At 46.3% G+C, this 21,966-nt stretch overlaps 1 protein-coding gene across 6 annotated transcripts in view; it reads left to right on the top strand.

Moving 5' to 3' along the window:
• Positions 1–21,966, top strand: part of PSD3 (pleckstrin and Sec7 domain containing 3) — a 115,753-nt gene that overhangs the window by 51,312 nt on the left and 42,475 nt on the right. For all 6 annotated transcript variants that reach the window (XM_027708632.1, XM_027708636.1, XM_027708635.1 and 3 more), the window contains 3 exons: positions 193–305; positions 2,494–2,552; positions 6,239–6,328. In XM_027708632.1, coding sequence (XP_027564433.1) covers positions 193–305; positions 2,494–2,552; positions 6,239–6,328 — 262 coding nt within the window. The remainder of the gene's footprint in view (positions 1–192; positions 306–2,493; positions 2,553–6,238; positions 6,329–21,966) is intronic.

The following is a 21,966-nucleotide window of genomic DNA, read 5'->3' as shown; positions in this document are numbered from 1 at the left end:
ATTTACTATAATGCTGGAATTAACTGCACACGGAATGATAGACCATTTTCCTAGAAAGGCTCCTTGGAACCTAATGTCTGATGTGTGCTTACGTACTTCTTGCTGTGAAGTGCACTTTGCTCTGTGCACTGTGTGAAGCAAAAAGGAGATTTATTACTTTAATTTCACTTTTCTTTCCGCTTGCTCTTTTAGGAGTTTCTTTAAAGCCTTTTCACTTATTGGAGAAACTCAGGAACGAGAGAGAGTTTTAATCCACTTCTCTAGCCGATACTACCAGTGCAACCCAAACACCATTTCTTCTCAAGGTAACTTTGTTTCTGATACTGTGGTCTTTGGTTGTCTCCCTCTTCCTTCATTCTCACCTTCAACAGCGTGTGGGGCGTATGCGTGGCAACTGAGGTTGGGTAGTTGCCATGACACACTTTAGAGAATCCCTGTGGTGAGCATTGAAATCCTCCACGTTCTCCACACATAGTTGTGGAAAATCTATATTTATGCCCAGCAGGAAAGGTGTTTAGGCCTCCTCAGTGTAAATCCTCAGTTGTAGCTTCTCATATTTGAATGTCCTCCACTGTAGTTCCTGGTCTCACTGACTGCAGTGTGTGTGGGTGCTTGTACTCTCACTGCACGCACGTGGACAAGAATAGATCCCATCTCAGGTGGAAGAGAAAGTGTTTTCTTTCTGTACTCCATTCACTGCTTGTGTGTCTGCATGCACTGGCAGCGGGCATGGCAGTTCTTGCCAGTTGTGGGGGTGAATTTTGGGTGCTGTATCCAGACCCTGGCATGGTTTTATCTTGACTAGCTAACATCAGTCAGAGTGCTTCCTCCTTGCCAATGTTTTCAGTCATTTTGGAAATGGATGGGGAAAACAAACAAGCACACAGATCAAACCTGAGAAAACTGGTACTGGAGAAGAGGACAAACTGTCCATTGGCATAGCTGCTGTGTTCAGCCAGCCATGCTGGCAGAGCCACACGGCCCTGTGATTGCAGCACAGGCTGGTCACACACTGAGGGGGGAGGATGAGAAGGAAATCAAGCATGGGTTAAGCTGTACCTTTAGTCTCAAGTGTGAGTGAGAAAGAACTACTACACTTGGAAGTACTGCTGTGCTTCCTTACCCCTTGCTTTGTGACCTACCCCTGTTGCAATGAGGTGATTTTTGTCCACTTTGCGCCTGTTCAGCTTTACTGTCTAACATACTGGGAAGGGGAAGAGTTAGAAGTAAGACAGGATCTGCTCCTATGCTATCTGTGTCCTCTGCCTATTGCCTTTTTAGTTTCAAGGCACTGTAGGCAGTCAGGTAGAATGGGTGCAGCATGGGGAGACTGAAATAATGACTTGCCTGTTGATGGGGCAGCCAGACTCTAGTCCAGGGTGCGAGAGGGAAATTGTCACTTCTGATCCTGAGTAAGCATTTAGATCAAAGGGGGTCCTGTGCACTTTGCCCACAACTTTAACACTGTGTGCAGTTTTGGGCACCACAATATAAGGTATAAAGCTATCAGAAGGTATTCAGAAAAGGGATACGAAGCCATAGGAGAAGCAGTGGGGTTACATAGTTTGCTCAGCCTGGAAAAGAGGAGACTGAGGAGAGACCTCATCTCAGTCTTCAACTTCCTCACAAGGGGAAGAATAGGGGCAGGCACAGATGTGTCTGGTCTCCAGTGACAGAACCCGAGGGAATGGTATGAAGCTGTGCCAGGGGAGGTTTAGGTTAGGAAAAAGTTTTTCATCCAGAGAGTGATTGGGCTGTGGAACAGGCTCCCCAGGGAAGTGGTCACATCACCAAGCTTGTCTGTGTTCAAGAAGTGTTTGGACAATGCTCTCACATGGTGTGACTCTTGGGGATGGTCCTGTGCAGGGCCAGGAGTTGGACTCGATGACCTTTGTGGGTCTCTTCCAACTCTGTTCTGTGGTTCTATGAACCCATCTCTTCTGGTTCATTGCTTGGCCACCAGACCACTTTAGAGACCCCTGGAGTGGTCTCTACCCAAGACAGAGCCAAGGCACCATAAATAGGTGACTGAAGTTCTCCAAAATCCATTCTAATTGAGCCCTGAATGAGGAGGGAACCAGAAAAGGAGGAAAACATGATACTGTGCTACATATAGTCTGCACACAAGAATGGATGTATTTTACTCTTTCCTTTCTGCTCTGAATTAAATGAAGAAGAAGGTGTCGATTCAGACTGTGGTCTGTAAGCAAAGGGTGACAGCGTGGTCACCTGTGTAGTTTCCTGTCTAGTTTGCCTCATCCATGGGTGCTGCAAGATAGTTTTGACAGTTACTAAAAGATGAAAGAAAGACTGTTCTAGTTTGGCAGCTGTGTGATGACCTCATTGTTCATTTATTTAATTATGTGTGTTTCTTGATAAAACAGATTCTCGTAAGGGGAACAGATGCAATTAGGCTATGAGGCTCGTTTTCAGCTCCTCTTAAAGGTCCAGTTTTGGGGTTGCATGTGACTCTTGTTTTGTCTCTTTCTGCAGATGGAGTTCACTGTCTCACCTGTGCCATGATGCTGCTGAACACAGACCTGCATGGCCATGTGAGTATGCACAGCTTTGTGTAGACTGCTCCTATCAACACCGTGCTGGGTGGTGGCCTGCTCCTAAAGCCCCTGCAGACAGCAAACAGTGAGAAGGCTGCACTCCAAGGCCGTTGTCCTGGGCAGGCCTTTCCATCACGCCTTTCCAGTCATGTGTAAGCTGGCATTGTGCCTGGCTTTGCCATAATGTGTGAAGATACTCTGTGTCCCCAGGCCCGTCTTCCTGGTGTGCTTACCATCCTTCCGTGGTTACAGCAACTGGCCCTGACCAGGAAGCTGTGGATGGAATTGACTTCCCCTTTACAGTATGTGAAGACATGTGGGAAGGCAGAAGAAAGAGGGGAGGTGCAGAAGTTTTAGGAAGGTCACAAAGGGAAGGTGATGTTTGCAGGCAGGCAGTTGCAGGGGGCAGATCTGGTGAAACCAGAGTTTTGCACAGCCAGGATAATGATCGGTGTGCACAGAGACAAGAGGGTGGAGGGTGGACGTGGGCATGCTGAGTGGGAGCCCTCTGTTCCCCCACGGCACACTTCTCCCCACTGCCTGCCTGGGGGAAATAGTATTCTGGTTTGAGTCCTCTTAGTCTCACTGGTGCAGGGTGCCAGCAGCCCTAGGACAAGTATTTCAGCACCCATGATGCAATATGCCTGCTATGTATGGCATTCCCATGCTGATGGGAGGCTTTCTCTGCCCTGGAGTTAGGGTGGAGAGGGGAGAACACAGGGATCATGGCGTAATAGCATGCAGGATCAATGTCTTCAGCCAGGTGGCTCTGGGGCTTCTCTGTGGCTGAGACCCTTTGCTGCACTTCCAAGAGCTCTTCCAGGAGGGTGTGAGTTGGAAACTTAGACAGCAGGGATGGTGGTTGGGCAGCAGGAGATGGAGACAGCCTGAGTCTGTCACCAAGGGCTGCTCAGCCCCTGTGGGTGCAGCTTTGTGGAGGGTGCAGGTTATGGAACCAAGGCTTGTGTATTCTTTGCCAAGAGTTTTGAGGCCCACCTCCCATTCATTGAATGCCTTTGTCTGAAAATTGTAGAAGAGAGAAGGGAGTTGTGAAGAATTTTTTCCCTGAAGGCTTAGCCTTCCCCGACTGAGAAGTGCATCAGTGACGTGTGAGGGTGAGCAGGGGTACAGCAGCGTGTCCCAGTTTGCCTCTCAGCACACACAACTTCTGTTGAGCACAGCTGAGATGTCACGCACAGGTATCCTGCTCCCCAGAGCGATGAACACCCTGGGATTCCTGCTCTCCAGCCTCTCTGGGCTCACAGTCCAGGGAGGGAGAACAAATGGTCATGCATCAGCCTGGCAGCAATTCCCGTTGCTCCCTGCGATTCTTTAGTGGGCTCTACTGTCTTCATTAGATGCTGGAGTAAATAAATAAATAATCCAGCTGTGACCCATCATTGCTGCTGCTGATTTGCAGCTGAAGCCTGGCTGCTTGTTGCAGTGTGTCACTTTGGAGGTTTATACCACTGGCAGTTGATCGTGTGTTTTTACATATATGCAGCTGTGGTGTTTGCCAGAGTCCTGCTTGTGCTGTGTCATGTGTGTGTCATCATGTTCCCTCCGACCCCTCTGATTTCCTGTCATTTTGATCTTCCTCTTGCTGCTTTGCATTTTTCCACATAGGTGGTAAGTTTGGCATTTTTGACTCGGAATGCAGCCCTTGCAGATATGCCTAATTGCCTATTTCCTAACAGAGATAATGGTCTGCCCCATCCTTACCAGGAATTTGCTGGAGCAGGAAGAAAATGAGTCACTGGGCTTGTCTACACTGAACTCCATTTGTTACTGACTTACTGATCATAAGTGCAGACACTTATTTCACAATAAGCTCAACTGCTCGTGGGGCTGTGGTGCTGCTGCTCTGCTCAGTTCACACTTCCTTTATACTCTTGCAGACAAACTCTTACTTATCCCTCTATTTTCCCTGTCTTGTCACATTTCATTCTCTTCGTAACTTAATAATTTCGGCTAGCTGGGTCTTGGAGGTGCATGCTTGCCTCTCTGCACTGAGGTCATCACCCAGGCGGGAGCTAGAGACTCTTAAGTTATCTCTAAACACCAGGCACATCTTGTGGAACCTCTGTGGCACTGTGCAGAGATGTTAGCTTTGGTCCTGGACCAAAACAGCCATTTTTCTGCAGTGCCACATTGCTGTTGGGAATCTGTTGAATCTGCTGTTCACTGTGGGGAAGCTGCAAACTGCTGTGTGGAGGAAAGAAAAAGAAGCAGGCTGAAGTCTCAGTGAGAAGGGAAAAGCATTTGCAAGTCTACAAGACCAGCTCCAGCCTGCGCCTAAAGACTGCAGTTGTGAGCTGCATTCTGCAATCTTAGCAACCGGAGACCCAGAGTTACAGCCAGACTGTGTTGTCAGGAGCCTTCTTGTTGTGTGTGGGAAGCTGTGCATTGTTCTGGTATTATTGCTTGCCTTCTTTCTGCGGGTCTGTGCTGGCCACAAGCTGTGGGATTTTCTTTTCTGGGCAGGGGAGGCTGATGGTCAAGATTTGGTGGTTTTCCATTTCTCCCTAATCTGACATTATGAAAGGGAAGCAGAGGATGTACAGTCCAAGCTATCATGTAACTGTAACATTAAATGACTTGTTTTACCAGCTGGTGCTCTCCTTTGGGCTTCACTCATGTATTAATTTGGGCTCTTGCTTCTAGCCCAAGACACTGTCTTTGCACAGAGCTCTTCTGCTGTATTTGTGCAGACAAAGCATACCCTGACCATGGAGAAGTCATCTTCACCCCTTTCTCTTGACTGGCAGAGTGCCATCCCCAGAGATACCATGATCATCACAGAGCCCCATTTTTCCTCTGCCTTTGCCATGTTTCACAGCTCACCTCAGGCTGCTTTCCTTTTCTCAGATCTCTTTTGTTTTCCTTTTCATCAATGCAGTGTTGTCATTGCTGTCCACGCACAAGGCTCCCCACGTGCTAAGCATGGAACTTCTAGCACCTGGGGGTCTGAGTACGGACACTTTCTCTGAGGGGTGATGGGGACTGGGATCCAAGAGCAGTCAGGGCACCCTCAAGCCTCTGTATGGAACAGTTTGGATCCTACATGAACATAGCTGTTCCTTTGCCATTTGTGGCTCAGTTGGACAACTTTCAGTCTGAGAATAAGAGAAGAGAGAACAGAGAAGAGAGAAATGAGAACAATATTATGGAGATGTCAAGGCAGCCTCAGCCTGTTAGTCAGAAGAGGTAATGGCTGCTTCTGGGCATCGTACTGCAACTCAGGGCAGTTGATACTTGAAGGGAGCATTGGAAATTGTAACAGGTCTGGAAAGGGCCTCAGTCAGCTGTTCCCTTGTACCCCACAGCAGATTCAGGTAGAGCTTTTCCATCAGAGGCTGGTAGAGCCTTTTGAGACGTAGATGTAAGGCACCATGGAGATACTGGAGAGCTTCATCATTGCCCGCTTCATTACCCCCAGTATTAAGTTGTTTTTCTTTTTGGATGGGTGTGTGGGCCCTTCGGTGCAAAAGCACCTTCCCTTTTCTGGCTATATGCATACAAGGATGCTTGTGTCTGAGTAATCTCGTGAATGCATTCTTAGTGCTGCCTGCCTTGGGCTTAAAATGAGAGCAGGGAGATGCATTTAATCTGATGTTGCTCACTCATGTCATTTTGGAAAGCAGCAGGAATATGATGCTGTGTTTCTCTGACATCCCTTCCAGAACATTGGGAAAAAGATGACCTGCCAAGAGTTCGTTGCTAACCTTCAAGGGATGAATGATGGCAAAGACTTCCCAAAAGGGCTGTTGAAGGTAAGGAGTTAACTACAGAACATGGGGTTTCATTTTTACTGAGAGAAGCTTCAAAACGGAACACGGGTCTTGCATTTCCTGAATCTTAATTGTCAGACATGACAAGCGACGGGCACGTTTCTCCTCCCAGAACATACATAATATATACAGTGTTTATTCTGTTGTTTTCCCTCTTGCCTTCACTTGGTAGTGATTGAGATTCTCTGCAGCGCAGAGAGGCGAGACTGAACTCCAGCAGGGCTGGCTCCAGAGCTGTGTGCCTTGTAAAGTCCTGTGCCCATGCCAACCCAGAGCGCTGTCTCCTGATTACACTGGGCAGAAGCAGCCAGTTGGTTCTGACTTTGAATACTTAAGAGCTAATCTTGATCTCTGTGTATCTGGAGGGCATGTGTGTTTTTTCATCAAAGGTGCTTTGGGGTTTTCACATTAGAACTGGAGATGTAATTTCAGATTATAATGTGCTGTCTGGCACAGGCTGCTCTGCTTCGGGTTTTGTTCATTAAGTTTGTGCCAGGAGTTAAATCTGAAGAACGGGGAAGAAGGCTGAGCAGGACAAATCTTGTTTCATTGTCAATAATAATGAGAATGTTTCACTTCTTTTTTGTCTGATTGCTGGCGTGAAACAGCAGTCTGTTTGAATGAAGGCAGGTGCGCATACACTAGAGTTCTTAATTTTATTTTATTGTGATGGAAATAAAAATAAGAGGCTGCTGCATCTGAGAGCTGACCCAAAGCCTACTGAAATAAATCAAAAGAGTTGCTATCTCTTCTGTAGGTTTTGTGTCAGGCCCATTGTGAAATACAGATGTACCTGCATGGTTACAAGTGGCAGACTTTGTTTTCTGGTATTGGTAGTTTCTTTAGTTTCTCCAGCCTCTTCAGGGAGCTTTTTGTTGGGCCCTCCTGCCTGAGATCTTACTAAGTAGTGAGGCATATAAACTCAACACTCCTTTATTTTAGATTTAACGTCTTTAATTTTTAAATCTTGGTACAGAATATTCATCTGTCAGTAGCAACACTTGAATTTATTTTTCCCCCAAGGAGTCTCATTTCTCAGTTTGCCATAGAGGGATGTGTTGAGATTAATTTGCAGGCTAATTACAGCCCTTATTGAATAAATAGATCTCCAAACTGTGTTTAAATAACCTTCTGAGTGCACTGATGAGAGACTTCTACTGGTGCTCACCTGCTGTTTGTTTTCCTGCTGACAGAATTATGCAGCTGGGGCTGTACCTTCGTGTTTAGTGCTCACCTGCTAATGCTGAGTCTGCCTGGCTCTTCTCTGGGCTGTCCAAAGCAAAGATCAGGGCTCAGGATTTTTTAGATGTAGACAGATAGAAAAGTTCAGTGTCAACATCCCAGCTTACCTGGGGCTTTCTGCCCTTTTTTATGTGCTGCTGTCTTGGGGACAGAGGTGAATCCCAGCCTTGGTCTCTCATCTGGCTTGTCTGAAGATTGGCTGATGAACTGACCCTTGTTTTTTAATATATCAGTGAAGCGAGTGGCAGTAACTGTACATTTCAGTACCTCCTGTGTCCACAGCAGCCACCCTGCCACTAACTGTGTGATTACAAAGACTTAGCAGAAATTAATTTTGCATTAGTCTCAATAAATTAAATTCACAGAGCTCTGCTTCAGCACAGCACCAAAGTGCATTTGGCTTGCTGCTTCATTAGCAGTGGAGCTAATGGGCTTTGGTGAGGCTGCAAGCCATCTTCCCGCATCCTTCCCCGGCTGCCTGGGAGAGGATGAACAGTTTCCACAGGGTGGCAGTGTGTCCCTGTGGGAGTGAGTTCCGGAGCACCCCCGGGTGAGTGATGCAGACCCATGGGGAAGCAAGTGGGCTTTTCTGCCTCTTCAGTCTCTCTGTGTTCTCCTCATAGCTCTGCTGCACCGCTCTGTGAAGCTCTGCGGCTCTGCTGAGTCCTGGAGCAAAGCTGAACAATGCTGGAGGGAAAAGAAGACCAGGGAGACCTGAGTGCTCATGAAGCTCCATGCAGCATTTACTGTGGATCCGGATCACGGTGTTAGGGTTGCAAATACTGCTTGGGCTATCCAGGACAGTCAGCTGTCAGGCATTGATCAGACATTGTCTTCAGTCAGTCCCTTCACCCGTGGTGCTGCTGAGTGCAAAGTGTGGCCCTGAGTGTTTTGTCTGGATAGGAAAATAACCCATCAAGGGGCAGACATCAGCATGTGAGGAGTGACACGCTTCTTTGCTATCAGCCTCAGAAAACTCGGGACATCAAATCCAATTGCTCCTTTCTTTACACTTCTCTGAGGGAGCCATCTTTTTGTTTTGTTAAGTTTTTTCCCAACAACAAGAACGTTTTTGGTAAACACCACAAGGCCTTCATGACCTGATTCTCAGTGTGTTGCTGTCAGTGCTTTGAGAACAGATATTTTACTTTGGTTAGAGATAGAAATGAGAAATGCTAATATGATCTTGCTCACCTTGTGTCTTGCTGTCTGTTCATTAACACTGAAAAAAGTTCTGCTTTCATACACCCATCTGCACAAAGATTCATTGCCTTTTCTTTTTCCTCATTCCTTTGGTCAGATCTGAGGTTGCTTTTAAAGTTGGGACCCATAAAGACAAATGTGCCAAACTGTGATTAAAAGCATTCTTCTCACCAGGGGATCTGCTTTCAGTATTCATGTATTCAGTACTTTACCAGGCAAGCAGATATATGTACCTTGCCTTTTACTCCAACTTAGCTCCAGTTTGACTGTCCATCACACATCCCATTTGTCTGCCATCAGCTGCTAGTAAAGATTAGACATGGAGACAGTAGCCTGATTTCTAGTTGTGTTCTGTCAGTGCATTCTGACCAGAGAGTGATAGTTTATACTTAACTTCAGGGTTCCTGTATGCCTTCAAACTGGAACAGAGTCCTTGTAAATGAGAACCACCTTCCCAAGCTGAGATTTTTCTCTCAAGTGTAAATCAGGATCATCCATCTCTGTGGGTCTGGCTGATGTAGAAGGTGAGTCAGGACTGCCTTGAATCAGGCAGACTAAGGTTATTGAAAGTTAATTTTTTCAAAAGCAGGAAGATTTTTTGAAACTCCCATCCTTTGAGCTGTCACAGTCCAGGCATGCAAATAATTTTATATTGTGCCAAGCTGTTATCAGGCAAGGTAATCCTAAATTTCAGCCTTGATCTTATACTGTAGCAAAGGTCGTTTTGTTCAGGTGAGTTGAGGCATTGGAAGGAGTGCTAAATTCTAAGAGTTGTGACCAATGTGTGTTCTAGCTGGTGCTGCAGTACTCTGCTCTAGAGTGGCTCAGTGCTTGCTCCTAAGGCTGTTAATGAATCACATAGTTACCAGCATTCACAGGTGGGGATGAGTGACAGGTTTACAGGGACTTGAGTGAGACAAGGAGACCCAGCTGCAGCTCTCGTCTCCCATCATCCCAGATTAGCTGCTGCAGATGCTGCAGAGCTAAGGAGCAGAAGGAGAGAAGGAGCACTATCATGAATGAGAGAGCTGAACAGCAGAAACAGTTAAAACAACTAAGTTCAACCTGTGGGTTGTTAGCCTGAGAGAGTCATGACCAGACCATTGTTCTCTTATTACCTTAGAAAGGGAAGCCATGACTAGGGTCTCTCTGCTTGAAAAATAACAAAATCACTCTGATGGTTTGTCAGTGTCAAGAACCTCATGATTACAGCATAGGAGTGGTTCCTTTCTCACGTACTCGTACCAGTTTTAATCTGGTATAGTGACACTCTATAGTGGCACCGTAGCCTTCTTTAAAGCTGGTCTTCACAAGATTTTCTGGAATGAGAAGGAGATTGGCTTGGAAAGAGCCTACTTTTGGCCGTGCATGGTTGCTTCAGTTCCTACAAGCACTGTGGTCCCCACAAATAAAGTGCCAGTACTGTGCTGGCCACCGTGTCTTCATCTTGTCACCTTGTGGCAAGGTGTGTGGGAGTCCACTCCATCAAGGTGGCAGTGACAAGGCCTTTCATATGCAAGGAGAGAAAATGTCTGCCGTGGTCCAGAGAGCCTGCAAGGAGTCACCTCTGAGGAAACAGGTCCCTGCTTTTGTTAGGCAGTGTCCTGGGAGGGGTGCTCTGTTGTCAGGCTGTGTGCAAAGTACCACCTGTCCTGCATGAGTAAATATCCTCTGCATTTACAGTGTCCAGGGTACCTCGTTTGTAGAATCAGGGGCATCACCCAGGCTCTGACACGGGGCTGACTCTGGTGGCAGTGCTGCCCTGTGACATGGACACTGGACGTGAGGGGGTCAGACCTGGCTCTGTGCCTTCTGGTAGGAGGTGGCAGCTTTTCATTGACCCATTGTACTGCCTGGGAACCTCCATCATGCTGAGGCACCTGGGGTGCCCTGCAGGGACTTGGCTAGCATCATCCTGGCAGGGGCTTCTGATGGGGATAAGACGCCAATCCTGCTTAAAAGATCTGCTTTTTCTCAAAGGCTGTTTTTTGGATAGACCTTATCTCCTGCAGAAACACTGTAATGAAGTGACCAAATTAACTTAAGAGTTGCTGGTGCTGAACTCTCCAGTCCTCCTTAATTTCCTAAATGATCTGAATTCTTGATCAGGATTCCTGGGATATGCAATTTCCTGTAGAAGCTGCAAGGTAGGGTTTATCTAATTTTGCTGTCAGTTCCCTGCACTTTAATTAAAAATTTTATTTTTTTCTTTGCAGCTGTCTTTCTGCCTCCTCTCTCTCTCTCTTTTTTTTAAATCCCCTTTAAAAGCCCTCCAAAACAAACACTGAGTGTAAAGCGAGTTAGTGACATCTTGCTTCATCCATTCCAATCATCTCAGGTATTTAGCAGAGAAAAGGGGATGAGCATCAGGTGGCTGACTCCTTCCTACACACCCCCAGCCCTTCCTTTACACAGAGAAGATCACACTAATCGGACTGCTGTGTGCTCCCTAATTGCTCTCATCAGCAGTCTCTGCACGCCATCCATTTCCTCTCTTTATGGCAAGAAATTCCCACTTTCCAGGGAAGCCTGATGAATTTGGGGAGACAGGAGCATGTGACAGCATGCCAGAAGGGCCCCAGGAGGACAGCACTGACTGCTGGAGCACCCTGCAGCTGTGGGCAGAGGAGGGGTTGGAGGGGACCAAGTATCTTTGCTTCACTGAAGAAGACAGAGCTCTGCCTTGATGTTTCTCCCCCAAAATAAAGTTTTTCCTCTTAAAAATATTTCTGTTGGAAATAATATTTCTGGGCCATTTCTTATTTGTATGAAATGGAAGATCTGTTGCTGAAGGCCCCTTTCAGCTGCTAGGAGACAGCAGAGTCTAATCTGGCAGTATGAAAGTCAGGGAATGCAGGATGGAATCATTAATCCTAGTCTTCAGCAGTTGTTTGTGAAAGCATCCTCTCTGAGGAGACACAGAGCTGTAGTGACTGAAGAGAACATCTGACTTGTCTTCTCTCCCATCCTTGGTGAGAGCCTTCCTGCTGTGATGATCTTTGTCTCCTTTGGCTTGCAATTTTTTGGGAGTTGTCATTCAGCCTTTTAAGAGTAATAACCACTCATCATGCCTGTGCGGAACTGTGAATTGAACCAGGTTTTGATGGTGTGTGCATCGCTTTGTATCCCTGACACCTTCCTGCCCTGTTCAAATGCAAGTATGTTTTCTTTTTGCAATTCCAAGAACTTGGTTCAATGCATATAAAAAGAAAAATCTGAAATCTGTATATTTTTCCTCAGGTCAAGTAAGCTCAGATATCGTGTTGAGGAAAGCCTCATCATAGCAAAAGCCTAACGCTGTACACCAACTGTGTGTCTGAGCAGAGAAAGCAGTATTTTGTACAAGGCTTAAACCATAAAATTTTGTAATGGGGATCCAAGAATAAGGATTGCCCTTCATAGTCTAGGCATGGTACTGGGTGTTGCGTATCTCACTAGGAACCAACACTTCAGGATAGACCTGTTCCTGCTTTCACGATCTGCAGTTCTCTGATTTATTTTTGCTCCTCCAACCTTTCATCTCTTTACTTTCCAATTGTTATTCAAAAGATCTCACCTAGCCTACCAGGCTTTTGTGTCAGCAAGGAGTGAAACCCAAGCAGAGTCAGCTAAGAATTTCCATTACTACTGGCTGCAATTACGTGGCTCAATGCTAGGGTTATAATGAATGTTTGGGGGGTTAATTTTCATCTGTGGAGGCAAGGTCTCTGCTGCGTCTTGTCTAGGTTGATCAGACAAGGGAATATTTGATGTTTAGCTTCTCCAGCCTATCAGATAGCCAAGGCTGTCAGTTGTCTCCCACTTTAACTGAAATACATAGCAGCTCCCAAGGATAAATGTCACCCTTTGGAGCTTACCATTTCTTATGCTGTCAATGTGGAGGATACAGACTGGTAGTCTCCAGGAATGATGTGCTCTGCCACTTTAAAGGAGGAATTTTGGGCTCTTTTCAGGCTGGGAAATCTCTAATACAATGTCACACATACATTTTGGTCCCTATGACATATTACTCCCACCTCCATGTAGGTAGAAAACAAATTCTGAAAAACATTCTTTGATCTTCCACCCACTGATCTGCTTGAAATTTAAGTTCTGTGCTGCATCTCCAGGGAAGGAGGAGTAGGAATATAATTTATACCATATTAAAAAAAAAAAAAGAGGAGAGAACATTACTTCCACCAGTTTTAGGATTATTGCTGTATAAATCTTTGGTATTCCTTCCATTTATCACCAACTTTTCAAATGGCATTGGACTGTTCTTTCTCTGACCCAGTTACACTGTTTTCTTTCAAACAAGAGTGCTAGGCTTAAATTTTGAAAATGTTTTTTCTACTTTCCTGTGATGTTAAATGGAACATTTAGTTTCCTTCAGAGGTCATACTTCCTTGAATGATTAAGTGTTCACAGGATCCTGGTACAAATACGGGGCAAATCCAAGGGACCAGTTTTCTGCACTGTTGACAGATGGGTTCTGGAAGGCATCATGTGGTTCAGAAAAGATTTCAGATGCTTTTGGTGCAAGGCAGCCAGACATGGCTCCATAGGTGTGTTCATAGGTACCTGCAGGAAGAGGATTTCAAAGCCTGTGTCTATTTTTCCCCATGGAGCTGCTTCTTCCATGGTGCAATACTTACAAGCACAGGTGACACCCACTTGAAACCTGTGTGGATGTCAGAGTGGCCTCGATTCCCTTCCTCCCCCTCTCTTCTCCTGCTTTTCCCTCTTCACTCCCCTTTCTTTTTGCTCCCCTTTCTTTCCTCCAGTCTTCCTTTCCCCCACTCTTCCTCTCCCCCTTCTTCTTTTCCTCCGCTCTTCCTTTCTCCACTCTTCATTTCCTCCCTCTTCCTTTCTCCCCCTCTTCCTCTCCTTCTTTTCCCCTTTTCCTTTTTGTTGTTACTGTGTTTGCTGTCTGAATCAGAAGCCTTGGAGAGTGGTTGTTTTTCATTTTTTTTTATGGAGATCTCTGTGGGAGTGCTGGGTGGTGAGGGGTTTATTTCAGTGCTGTTGACTCTAAGCTAAGCATGCTTGCTGCAGGGACAGAGGCAGAGGTTGTTTGCAGCTGATCTGAGGTAGTTTTGTAGGCTTTGCATCAGTTCTTGGATCACCTCCCTGTGGGTTTCTGTCACAGCCATGCAGAATTTTAGGGGTTTGGTGCTTTTACAGATTTGTTCAAGGTGCTGCTGTTTTCTGTAGCTACATTTGGCAGCTTTAACTTAAGGAACTTGGTAGTCTGTGTTAGTTGATGCCTACTATATGGCTCACTTTTTGTCAGCTCTGTTGACAGCAGATGATAATTCCTGAAAGGAGGAATTCAAGACGAGAAACTTTTTCCCTTGGATACTATAGTGATTTGCCAGGAAGTACAACAGCTAGTCTGTGAAACAGCTGTTTTCAGATCTGCTGCAAGGAACATGAAGATGGCTAAAGGCACCTTCTCACTTGCAGTGCTAATCAGGATAACAGGGCATGATTTTTTTGCATGCTGTTATTATCAAGCAGCTTGTTTTCATTAAGACTGTGGTCTCCTGTCATTCTTGGCAGGGCACCTACCTTAGGAGTCGTTTCTTTTGGCTTAAGGTGCAACATGGACCCCAGAGAGGTACAATGATACCAGGATTGTTTTGATCTTCTACCAGCCATTATGGTTTTGTCGCTCTGCTCACTTTTAGGGGCTTATTGATGTAAAATGTCAGTTGTAAAGACCTGTGCTGTGATCACGAGCCAGCTGATTGTGGATATGCTTTTAACATGCTCCTCGTGTAACGCAGAGACTTCAGTTGCCCTGACGTGGTTATCCATCATTCTCCCACCATTCCTGCTGTTACCCTGCTAGGATTCCTGTTGACCTGATTGCTTATGCATGTAGAAATGAAGTGGTTGCTCTACTATTTCTGCTGTTCGCAGGGATGGCAGTTGTAGACATTTAGATTTAATATTGATTGTCAGCTCCCCCTAGTCAGCAGATCTCAGAAATCATTATCTTAATATTATAGGAATGTTACTGTTGAGTGGTTGTTAAGCTCCAGTTCTGTAGCCATCGTGTGTGAGTAGCTTATCCAACAGAATTAACTTTCCCCTCCCTTTCTGTTTTGAGGAGGAATAAAAAAGGATGAAGGAAGAAGGAAAGCAAGCTTATGAGAGATTTAGTGTTGTTTATTTAACAAACAGCATTTAATGGCAGCATTAAATAGTTCCACCTTTCTGTTCTATGCAAATACGTTACTGGCTTTGGAGGGTAAATTTTAAGTAATTGGTATGTGTGTGTTTATGTATTTTGTCAGCTTTTGTTGTTTGTATTTTTGTCACTGGCATCAGGCTTAAATGATGCTAATGGATTCTTGTGGCTTTGTTTGAGGACATTGGAGTTCTTCTTCAGATACAGTGATGTCCTTAGGTTTGGACGCCAAAAGCCAATGCTGAATTTTACTTTGAATTCTGCAGCTTTACTTCTTTTGTTATTGATTCACTGAATGACATCAGGAGGACCAAGCAAGGACTGAATACGTTTCGCCTCCCAGGGAAACTTGACTGGTGGGAGGAACAGATGGGAAGGAGCTTATTGCAGAGTAAGTTGGAACAGCTGCCCGTTTCCTCCATGGGTGATGTAGTCTGACATTGTGCCTGTCACAGGTGAGGAGCTTTTGTGCAGCTTTAAGAGGATGAGGTGGAAGGAATAAAGGAGACTGTTTTTCTCTTCCTGCGTCTGTGTTGACTCAGAGTTTAAAATTTTCCTGCTGGTTTATGGTTACTTAGAGGAACGAATAGGGAAGGTCCATAGATAGGGTCACAATCCTTTTGGTCACTCCAGTGGTGTCACTGACTAAATTAATATCTGCATTCTGCCCCATTCCTACCAGTGCTTTGCTGGCCTCTGAACAAGGGGAAGATTATGACTTCTTGACACACCTGGGGGGTCCCCTGGGTGTGGTCAGCTTGCATTTTCCTGTTATAGCACAGCTATTTCAGCCCCTCTTCAAAAACATCCCTTCTATCCCTCTGTTTATGCTAACAATGCACTTCTCCCTCAGAAATCCCAGTTGCTCAGCTACACACATAAATCAATCCTGTGTGCATGCTGATTCTTAAAATGGTGGGTCTTCTCTGATGTCGAAGAGTGGTCTTTCCCCGAAACACAGTCAGTGTGTACACAGGATACTGGCTCAGTCAGGAGTACAAGATTGTATTATCGCTTGCAGATGAAAATCAGGGGTGCTGATGACATCTAAACCAAATCCCTAATCGGAAGACATTTAGGGCTTTAAAAGCATGATCTCAGGAGGTTCTCTCTTTTTGGGAGGGTATGGGGCGAGAAGTGTTTTTCATACTCAGTTGGGAAAAAAAAAAAAGAACAGCCTGTCACCTTTGGAGTTTTGGACTGCTGCTTGGTCGCAAAAGAAACAGACCTGTTCCTTCATGGAGGAAGGCTCCTTCGTGGAGGAGAGTTCCTGTCCTACCTGAGGATCTGCTAACCTCAGCTCAGAGAATGCTTTGTGAGCTGCTGCAATTAGGCAGCAGTGACAGTGCTGTGGGCAAGAGAAATATTGCTGTGATTCAGTCTAGCTTGTGTTTAATAATAAAATTGCTCTGTGTAATTGACATCGGCTTAGGTCTGTGTGGGATATTTAGGGAATATAATTATTTCAGATGTGTCGAGGGTGCTTGGGGAGTTGGCCTTATAAGTCTGAGGATGAGAATAATCTGCAAGGCAGGGGACTGCTGGGATAGAGAGTGATTTGTGGCCATTTACGTAGCACCTGTCGGGACCTGCTGCTTAGCTCATCTGGAGCGGTTTGACTGCAGTGAAAATTTCCTCAAAGAAGAGATTTTCTTTGAAAAGCCTTTCCACTAGCAGCGGATAATTTCAGATGGGTTAAGTAACATAACCCATTCTTTTGGGAAGTGGCACAAGTAACTTAGAGTATGCAATTACTTGTTGCCAGAGAAAAAGGTTTATTTCAGTTACTCTCCAGCAATGACAGGTTTGTGTAAAAAGGCTCTGGAGGACTTTGAGATTTGATCTTAATGTGTGAGGTAGGGATGGGCTTGCTAGACCTGACTGTTGTGAAAATGAGGATGCATTTTGCTTTTTGTCTGGGAGGAAAGAAATCTGTACCTTAAGCAGGAGGGAGGCAGGATCTGCGAGGAATTAGAAGTTTCTCAACCCAGGGACAGCTCTTGTATTGATATTTAGGTTGCCTGTTCCCTGCTCCACTGACTGTTGTCCTTCAGCATGGTCCATGCCTATTGCAGTCTGTGGGAAGGATTTCCACCTGTAGCACCCTTGGGGGTAACATGAGCAAAGAGTGACTGCTGTCAGAAAGGCTGCTGCATGCTGGGGAGACAGCAGCACCTCCAAAGAGCAAAAGTGCACCTAGGACCATAATGTGGCTGTCTAGCCATTTGCCCAGTAAGGATGGAAATCCCTGATTGCAAGAGGTTGAGAAGATGTAAGATGGGGAAAAGCCCACTCCGTTCATTTGCATCTTACCTACCCCTGGGTGCTGTTGTGCACGACACAGGGTGAGCAAACTCCCAGTCTGCCTTGGGGTGGCTCAGCAGGCACTGAATGAGACTCAGGTGTGAATGAGGACTTGAGCCTCTTCACCCAGCTTTTCAGCTGCCTGGTGCATCTCAGCAGGGGACGTTCGCCCCAGCATGCCAGGGCAGCAATGCCTTGTCCCTGTCCACATGCACAGACTTGCAGCTCCCCATATGTCATCATGTGAGGGGTGGGAGAGGCTCTGGTGTCCTCCCAGACCCTGACCCCACTGCTGCTGTCCTTACCCTGCCTGTGGCACAGGGCAGGTTGCTGAACCCAGTGTTAGCCTGCAGTGAGGTCCCCATGCTGCAGTGTGTTCCAGCTCCTTGTGCTCCTTCTGCACAAGCTGTTTGCCCTTCATGGGTTGGGGACAATGTCCCCATTGTCCACCTCTGCCTTCCTGCTTGCACAAGCTGCTCCACCTGCCCCAGTGCGTGTCGGCAGCTGCCACGATCCTGTGCTGAGCAAAGCAGAGCAGAGAAATCTCTCTCTCTCATCTGAGCATGTTGCCATGGTAATGCACAGTCTGCTGCACTCTGGGTCTCCAGGAGCCAGAAATGATGGTGCTTTTGCAACATTGAGGTAAACACCTCTTTTCCCTTATATAGCGCATCCACCCCTAAGTAAGAGTACCAGCTCCCACTGGTGTCGGCCTCCCCTCACCCCCTGCATGGGGGAGAGTGGCTCCAGGTGCCTGGAGCGTACCTGATCCCCGGAGCCAGGCTCCTGTGGGTTGGAGCAGTGCGTCTGGCATCCAGGGGCCGTGGCAGTGGCCCTCCCATCACTAGGCTGTGTGGGTTTCCCACAAGGGAGGAAAAGGGTGCCACTGGGGGGCTGCACTGCTGGTGGGGTCAGCCACTGAAGCGTGCAGTTTGCTTGTGGAGGGCTACAGGTACAGCTCTCCTGGATGCCAGGTGGGGAGATGAGTCCCTAGCTGCTTGCTCACAGCTCTGCCACTGGTTTGCACTGATCACCGTGGGAAAGTTCCCCTGAGTCCCTTTTAGCTTGTGAAAGTGGTCTTGCTCTCCCTTGCACCCTGGGAAGGCACCCTGAGGACTCTGGCTAGTAAGTGCAAACCCTTAGAGTTGTGGAAATTTGCTGATGCATCTCTCTGAGGCTTGCCAGTACTTCGTTATGGTGTTGTGGGTTTTCACTCGTTTCTCCAATGCTTTGGGAATCCGTCAGTATTGCTCACATCCAGAAGCGTGTAGCTGGCAGGTGATTGAAGACTCTTTTCACAGTGTTCTTTGTTGTTGCAGGCAGTAACGAGCATGCCAGGCTGTTGCAGGCAGGGAAGTGTGGCCCCGTGAACTGAAAATGAATCTCTTGCTTGATCTGCTGGCATTTGTTCCAGCATCTTTCTCTCCACCTCTCTCCCTGTCACCGTTGGTGTGTGTATGAAGGGGGAGTTGATGCTGGAGAGGGGAGCGGAGCAGGGGAGGAGTTTCTATCAGCCTCTTCTTTTTCTTTTTTTCCTCCCCCCCCCCAGTCCAGTGACGTGAGCAATGCCTGGAACAATCAGGCTGGCTCCAAACACTGTGCCTGAAGATGCTGGGGAAAACAGCCTAGTGTGCTTTAAGCAAACACTGATTGCTTGAACCTGGGCTCTCCAGACGTAAGCTTTTCCAGTTCCTCTGCAGGGGATTGGGAAGTTCCAGTAGCTTTCTTCTTCCCCATCCCATACACTCACTTTTGGAAATGATTGGAGTTAACAGTGTTCAGAGCACCAGCAAAGTCCGGGTGAGAGCCACAGGTTCGGTGAAATACTCCCGAGAAGAATCTCTCTGGCGGCAGTCCCATCGGTCAAAATCTATGAAAATCTCCAACTCCTCTGAGTTTTCTACTAAAGAAAGCAAGGTAAATAACTAAAATATTAATAGTGTTTTGCTTGGTTAGGTGTGGGGGTAGTGTTGTTGAAATGGTTGCGCTTTGCACGAGTGAAGACCTCCGGATGATCTGCAGTGATCACAGAATTGCTGTCAGGTCAGAAAAAAAATCCCTGCATTTGAGGAGAGGCCTGAAGGTGAAAGAGGTCTGCCGTGATAGTGATTGGGTCTTAGTTGAATGCCCTGTCACTGAGCTTGGTGCAATAGTAAACAGTGAAAACTTGCTAGTGACAATGCTAATCAGAGCTCTGATGTTGGGAAAGATGCCCGAGTTGGCAAGTGATGTCCTTGGGATTATCTGTTTAATGGGAATTGTTTTCTGTAGAAAAACAGTTCTTGCTCCTTATCTACAGCTCTGTGGTTCAGTATGTGTGGGTACTAGGTGAAAATATTATCTCACTTGCATGCACAATTAAATATTGCTGTGAAATATTTATTAGGAAGGTGTCACTTGTGCTTTATAGGAATATGTTAGTGAATTGTAGTGGTTTGGAGCCCAGGCTATGTCCATCTGCTACAGTGACTGTGTGCAGCATCTCCCTACTCAGCCCAGCCCAGTTGTTCAGTTCCTAAGCAAACAACCCCCACTTCATGCAGCATCTCTTTTTTCCCCTCATTCCTCGCTCCCACACAGTAACTGAGAAGCACCCAGGAACTCCTGGCAAGACCTTTAATAGCTGTTTCCTTCCCAAAGGTTTTCCGTGTCTCCAAGGGTTGAATGAACTTTATGCCGTGACCAAATGTGCCTCTAATTTCATTCTTGCTGCCAGTTGATTCTGTCTTGGGATTAAAAGATATAACTGCTTGCAAAGGTGTGTTGAATCAGGGTGAAATATTTCAAAGCATCAGCCAAGCATTTAACCGTGTGTCTGTGTGCATGCAAACAAGCAGGTACAGGTGTGGATCTTCCTGTACTGTCCCTTCTGTGTATCTCCTGTCTGTTCTGAGAGAAACCTCCTCTGCTATGGTGAAAAGACCCCAGTGCTGCACAGTAGTTCCTAGCAGATCACTCACTGCCAGCTTACAGGTTGTATGGCATTTCAGAGCCTCACCTGCATAACTTCAGTGACAGAGTACTGCAAACAAATAAATGAAGCATTTTATACAGTTCAATTTAATGAACCTCTGTTTTAAGGACCTTATTAGTCGTATCTAAGAAATAGTGTGCTGCTGAGTTGTGGCAGAGAAATATCTTGGCCATCATTCTCAGGCTGTTGCTGATGCAGTATGTGCTTGTCCAACAAATATCAAAGTAAAGGCTGCATCTTGCAGGTGCTCTGGCACCCTGCTCCTGTGATCACTTTCACCCTAAGCATGGGAATAATTGCTTGAGTATTTGGTATTTGGTGGGAGGATTTATGCATGAGCAGTCTCCTGTATGTGGTGAAAACGGGAGTCTTTTGACATTGGGTGAATGACTTAATCTCTGTACTTCTGTTCCCTCTCCCAGGCTTTGTGCATGCATGGTGTAATGTCCTCAGGGCAGAGACTATCTCCCAGGGATGGTGTCTGACACAGTTAGTTAACTACTGCAGTAATGAAAGCTCTGTGTTCATTCCTCTGTGGGATTCACATTTCTGCCTCTCGAGTGCTGTAGGTTGTTCTGTGAGAGATACTCACTTCTTCTCCTCCCTATCTCAGTAAGCTGCGAAGCACACTGCAGCTTTGTTTCAGTTTGTTGTGCCGTTTCCTTATTTCATACAAAGGTTTTTTGTGTCTGTGGAGCATCTAAGACCTCTAAAAGCTGTGTTATGGAGGGCTGAGAAGATCCCTGCATTCCCGTCAGTGGTGCTTGCCTGGTTGATAAGATGACAAGCGGCTGTGCCAGTGATTCATCTTGTGATTTTGGACAGCCCCGCTCTTTTCATCTGTCTGTTCCCCCCTCTGATCTTTGTCTGCCCATCTATTTTGCTAAGATGTCCCTGATTGAGAGAACTGATTTATAATTGAGCTTTGCCTCTTTGGTACTGTCGTATTGGTGGAAGAGAGCTGGAAGTTGTTAATGTGTAGTATGGCAAAGGAGGTCTTTTTATCAGTGTAACTCTGTGTGTGCGTGCTTGTGCATCACTTCTCGGGAACTGTTTTCAGTTCAAGGCTGGGCTTTTCTGGGCACTGATTCCATGTAGTTGCCCTTAGTCTCAAGCAGGGTTTGGTTTGTAGACTTGTCCTCTTCATATTTATATGGGTGTGTTTCCCTCTTTGTGTCTGGACTGCCTTGTATTTTATCTGCTCCTCATTGAAAGTGATTACAACGCTCAAGACCTGTTTCTGTGACTGCATCAGCTGGCTTTGGACAGGAGACAGATTTAAACCATTTGTGCCTCAGAAACATACTCCTCTGTTACTTTTCTCTTATGTGACTCAGCCTGTTTTGCTTAGCTAGAGTGTATTATGTGTCCTCATGCTTTAGCTAGTATGAACAAAGCACCAACATGGTGCCTGCATATGAGATCTGCTTGCAGCCAGTGTCGGAGAAGCTGGGTAGCCCAAGTACCTATCATTTCCTTGAAACACATCAGGTAGTGCTTCTGTGCACATGTGTGTATCCACACGCATCTGTATGTGTGCAGGTCCACTATGTGATGCATCCTGGGTGTGTATCATAGCCTCAGGCCAGCAGGAGAACTTGTGAAAAGGATACTGTGAATTGATGTACCTTTGTTCTCTGGAGAGACTAGGCTCAAATCTAGACTGCATGCAAGGTGAGACCTTAGGATCATCTGTGAGACCCAGTGTGCTCAGCAGTCTCT

This window comes from Neopelma chrysocephalum, unplaced genomic scaffold (genome assembly GCF_003984885.1).
Source record: "Neopelma chrysocephalum unplaced genomic scaffold, ASM398488v2 Primary Assembly neopelma1_96431, whole genome shotgun sequence".
NCBI classification, from domain to species: domain Eukaryota; kingdom Metazoa; phylum Chordata; class Aves; order Passeriformes; family Pipridae; genus Neopelma; species Neopelma chrysocephalum.
Note: the sequence above shows the minus strand (reverse complement) of the source record. Positions and strands in the feature narration are given on the sequence as shown.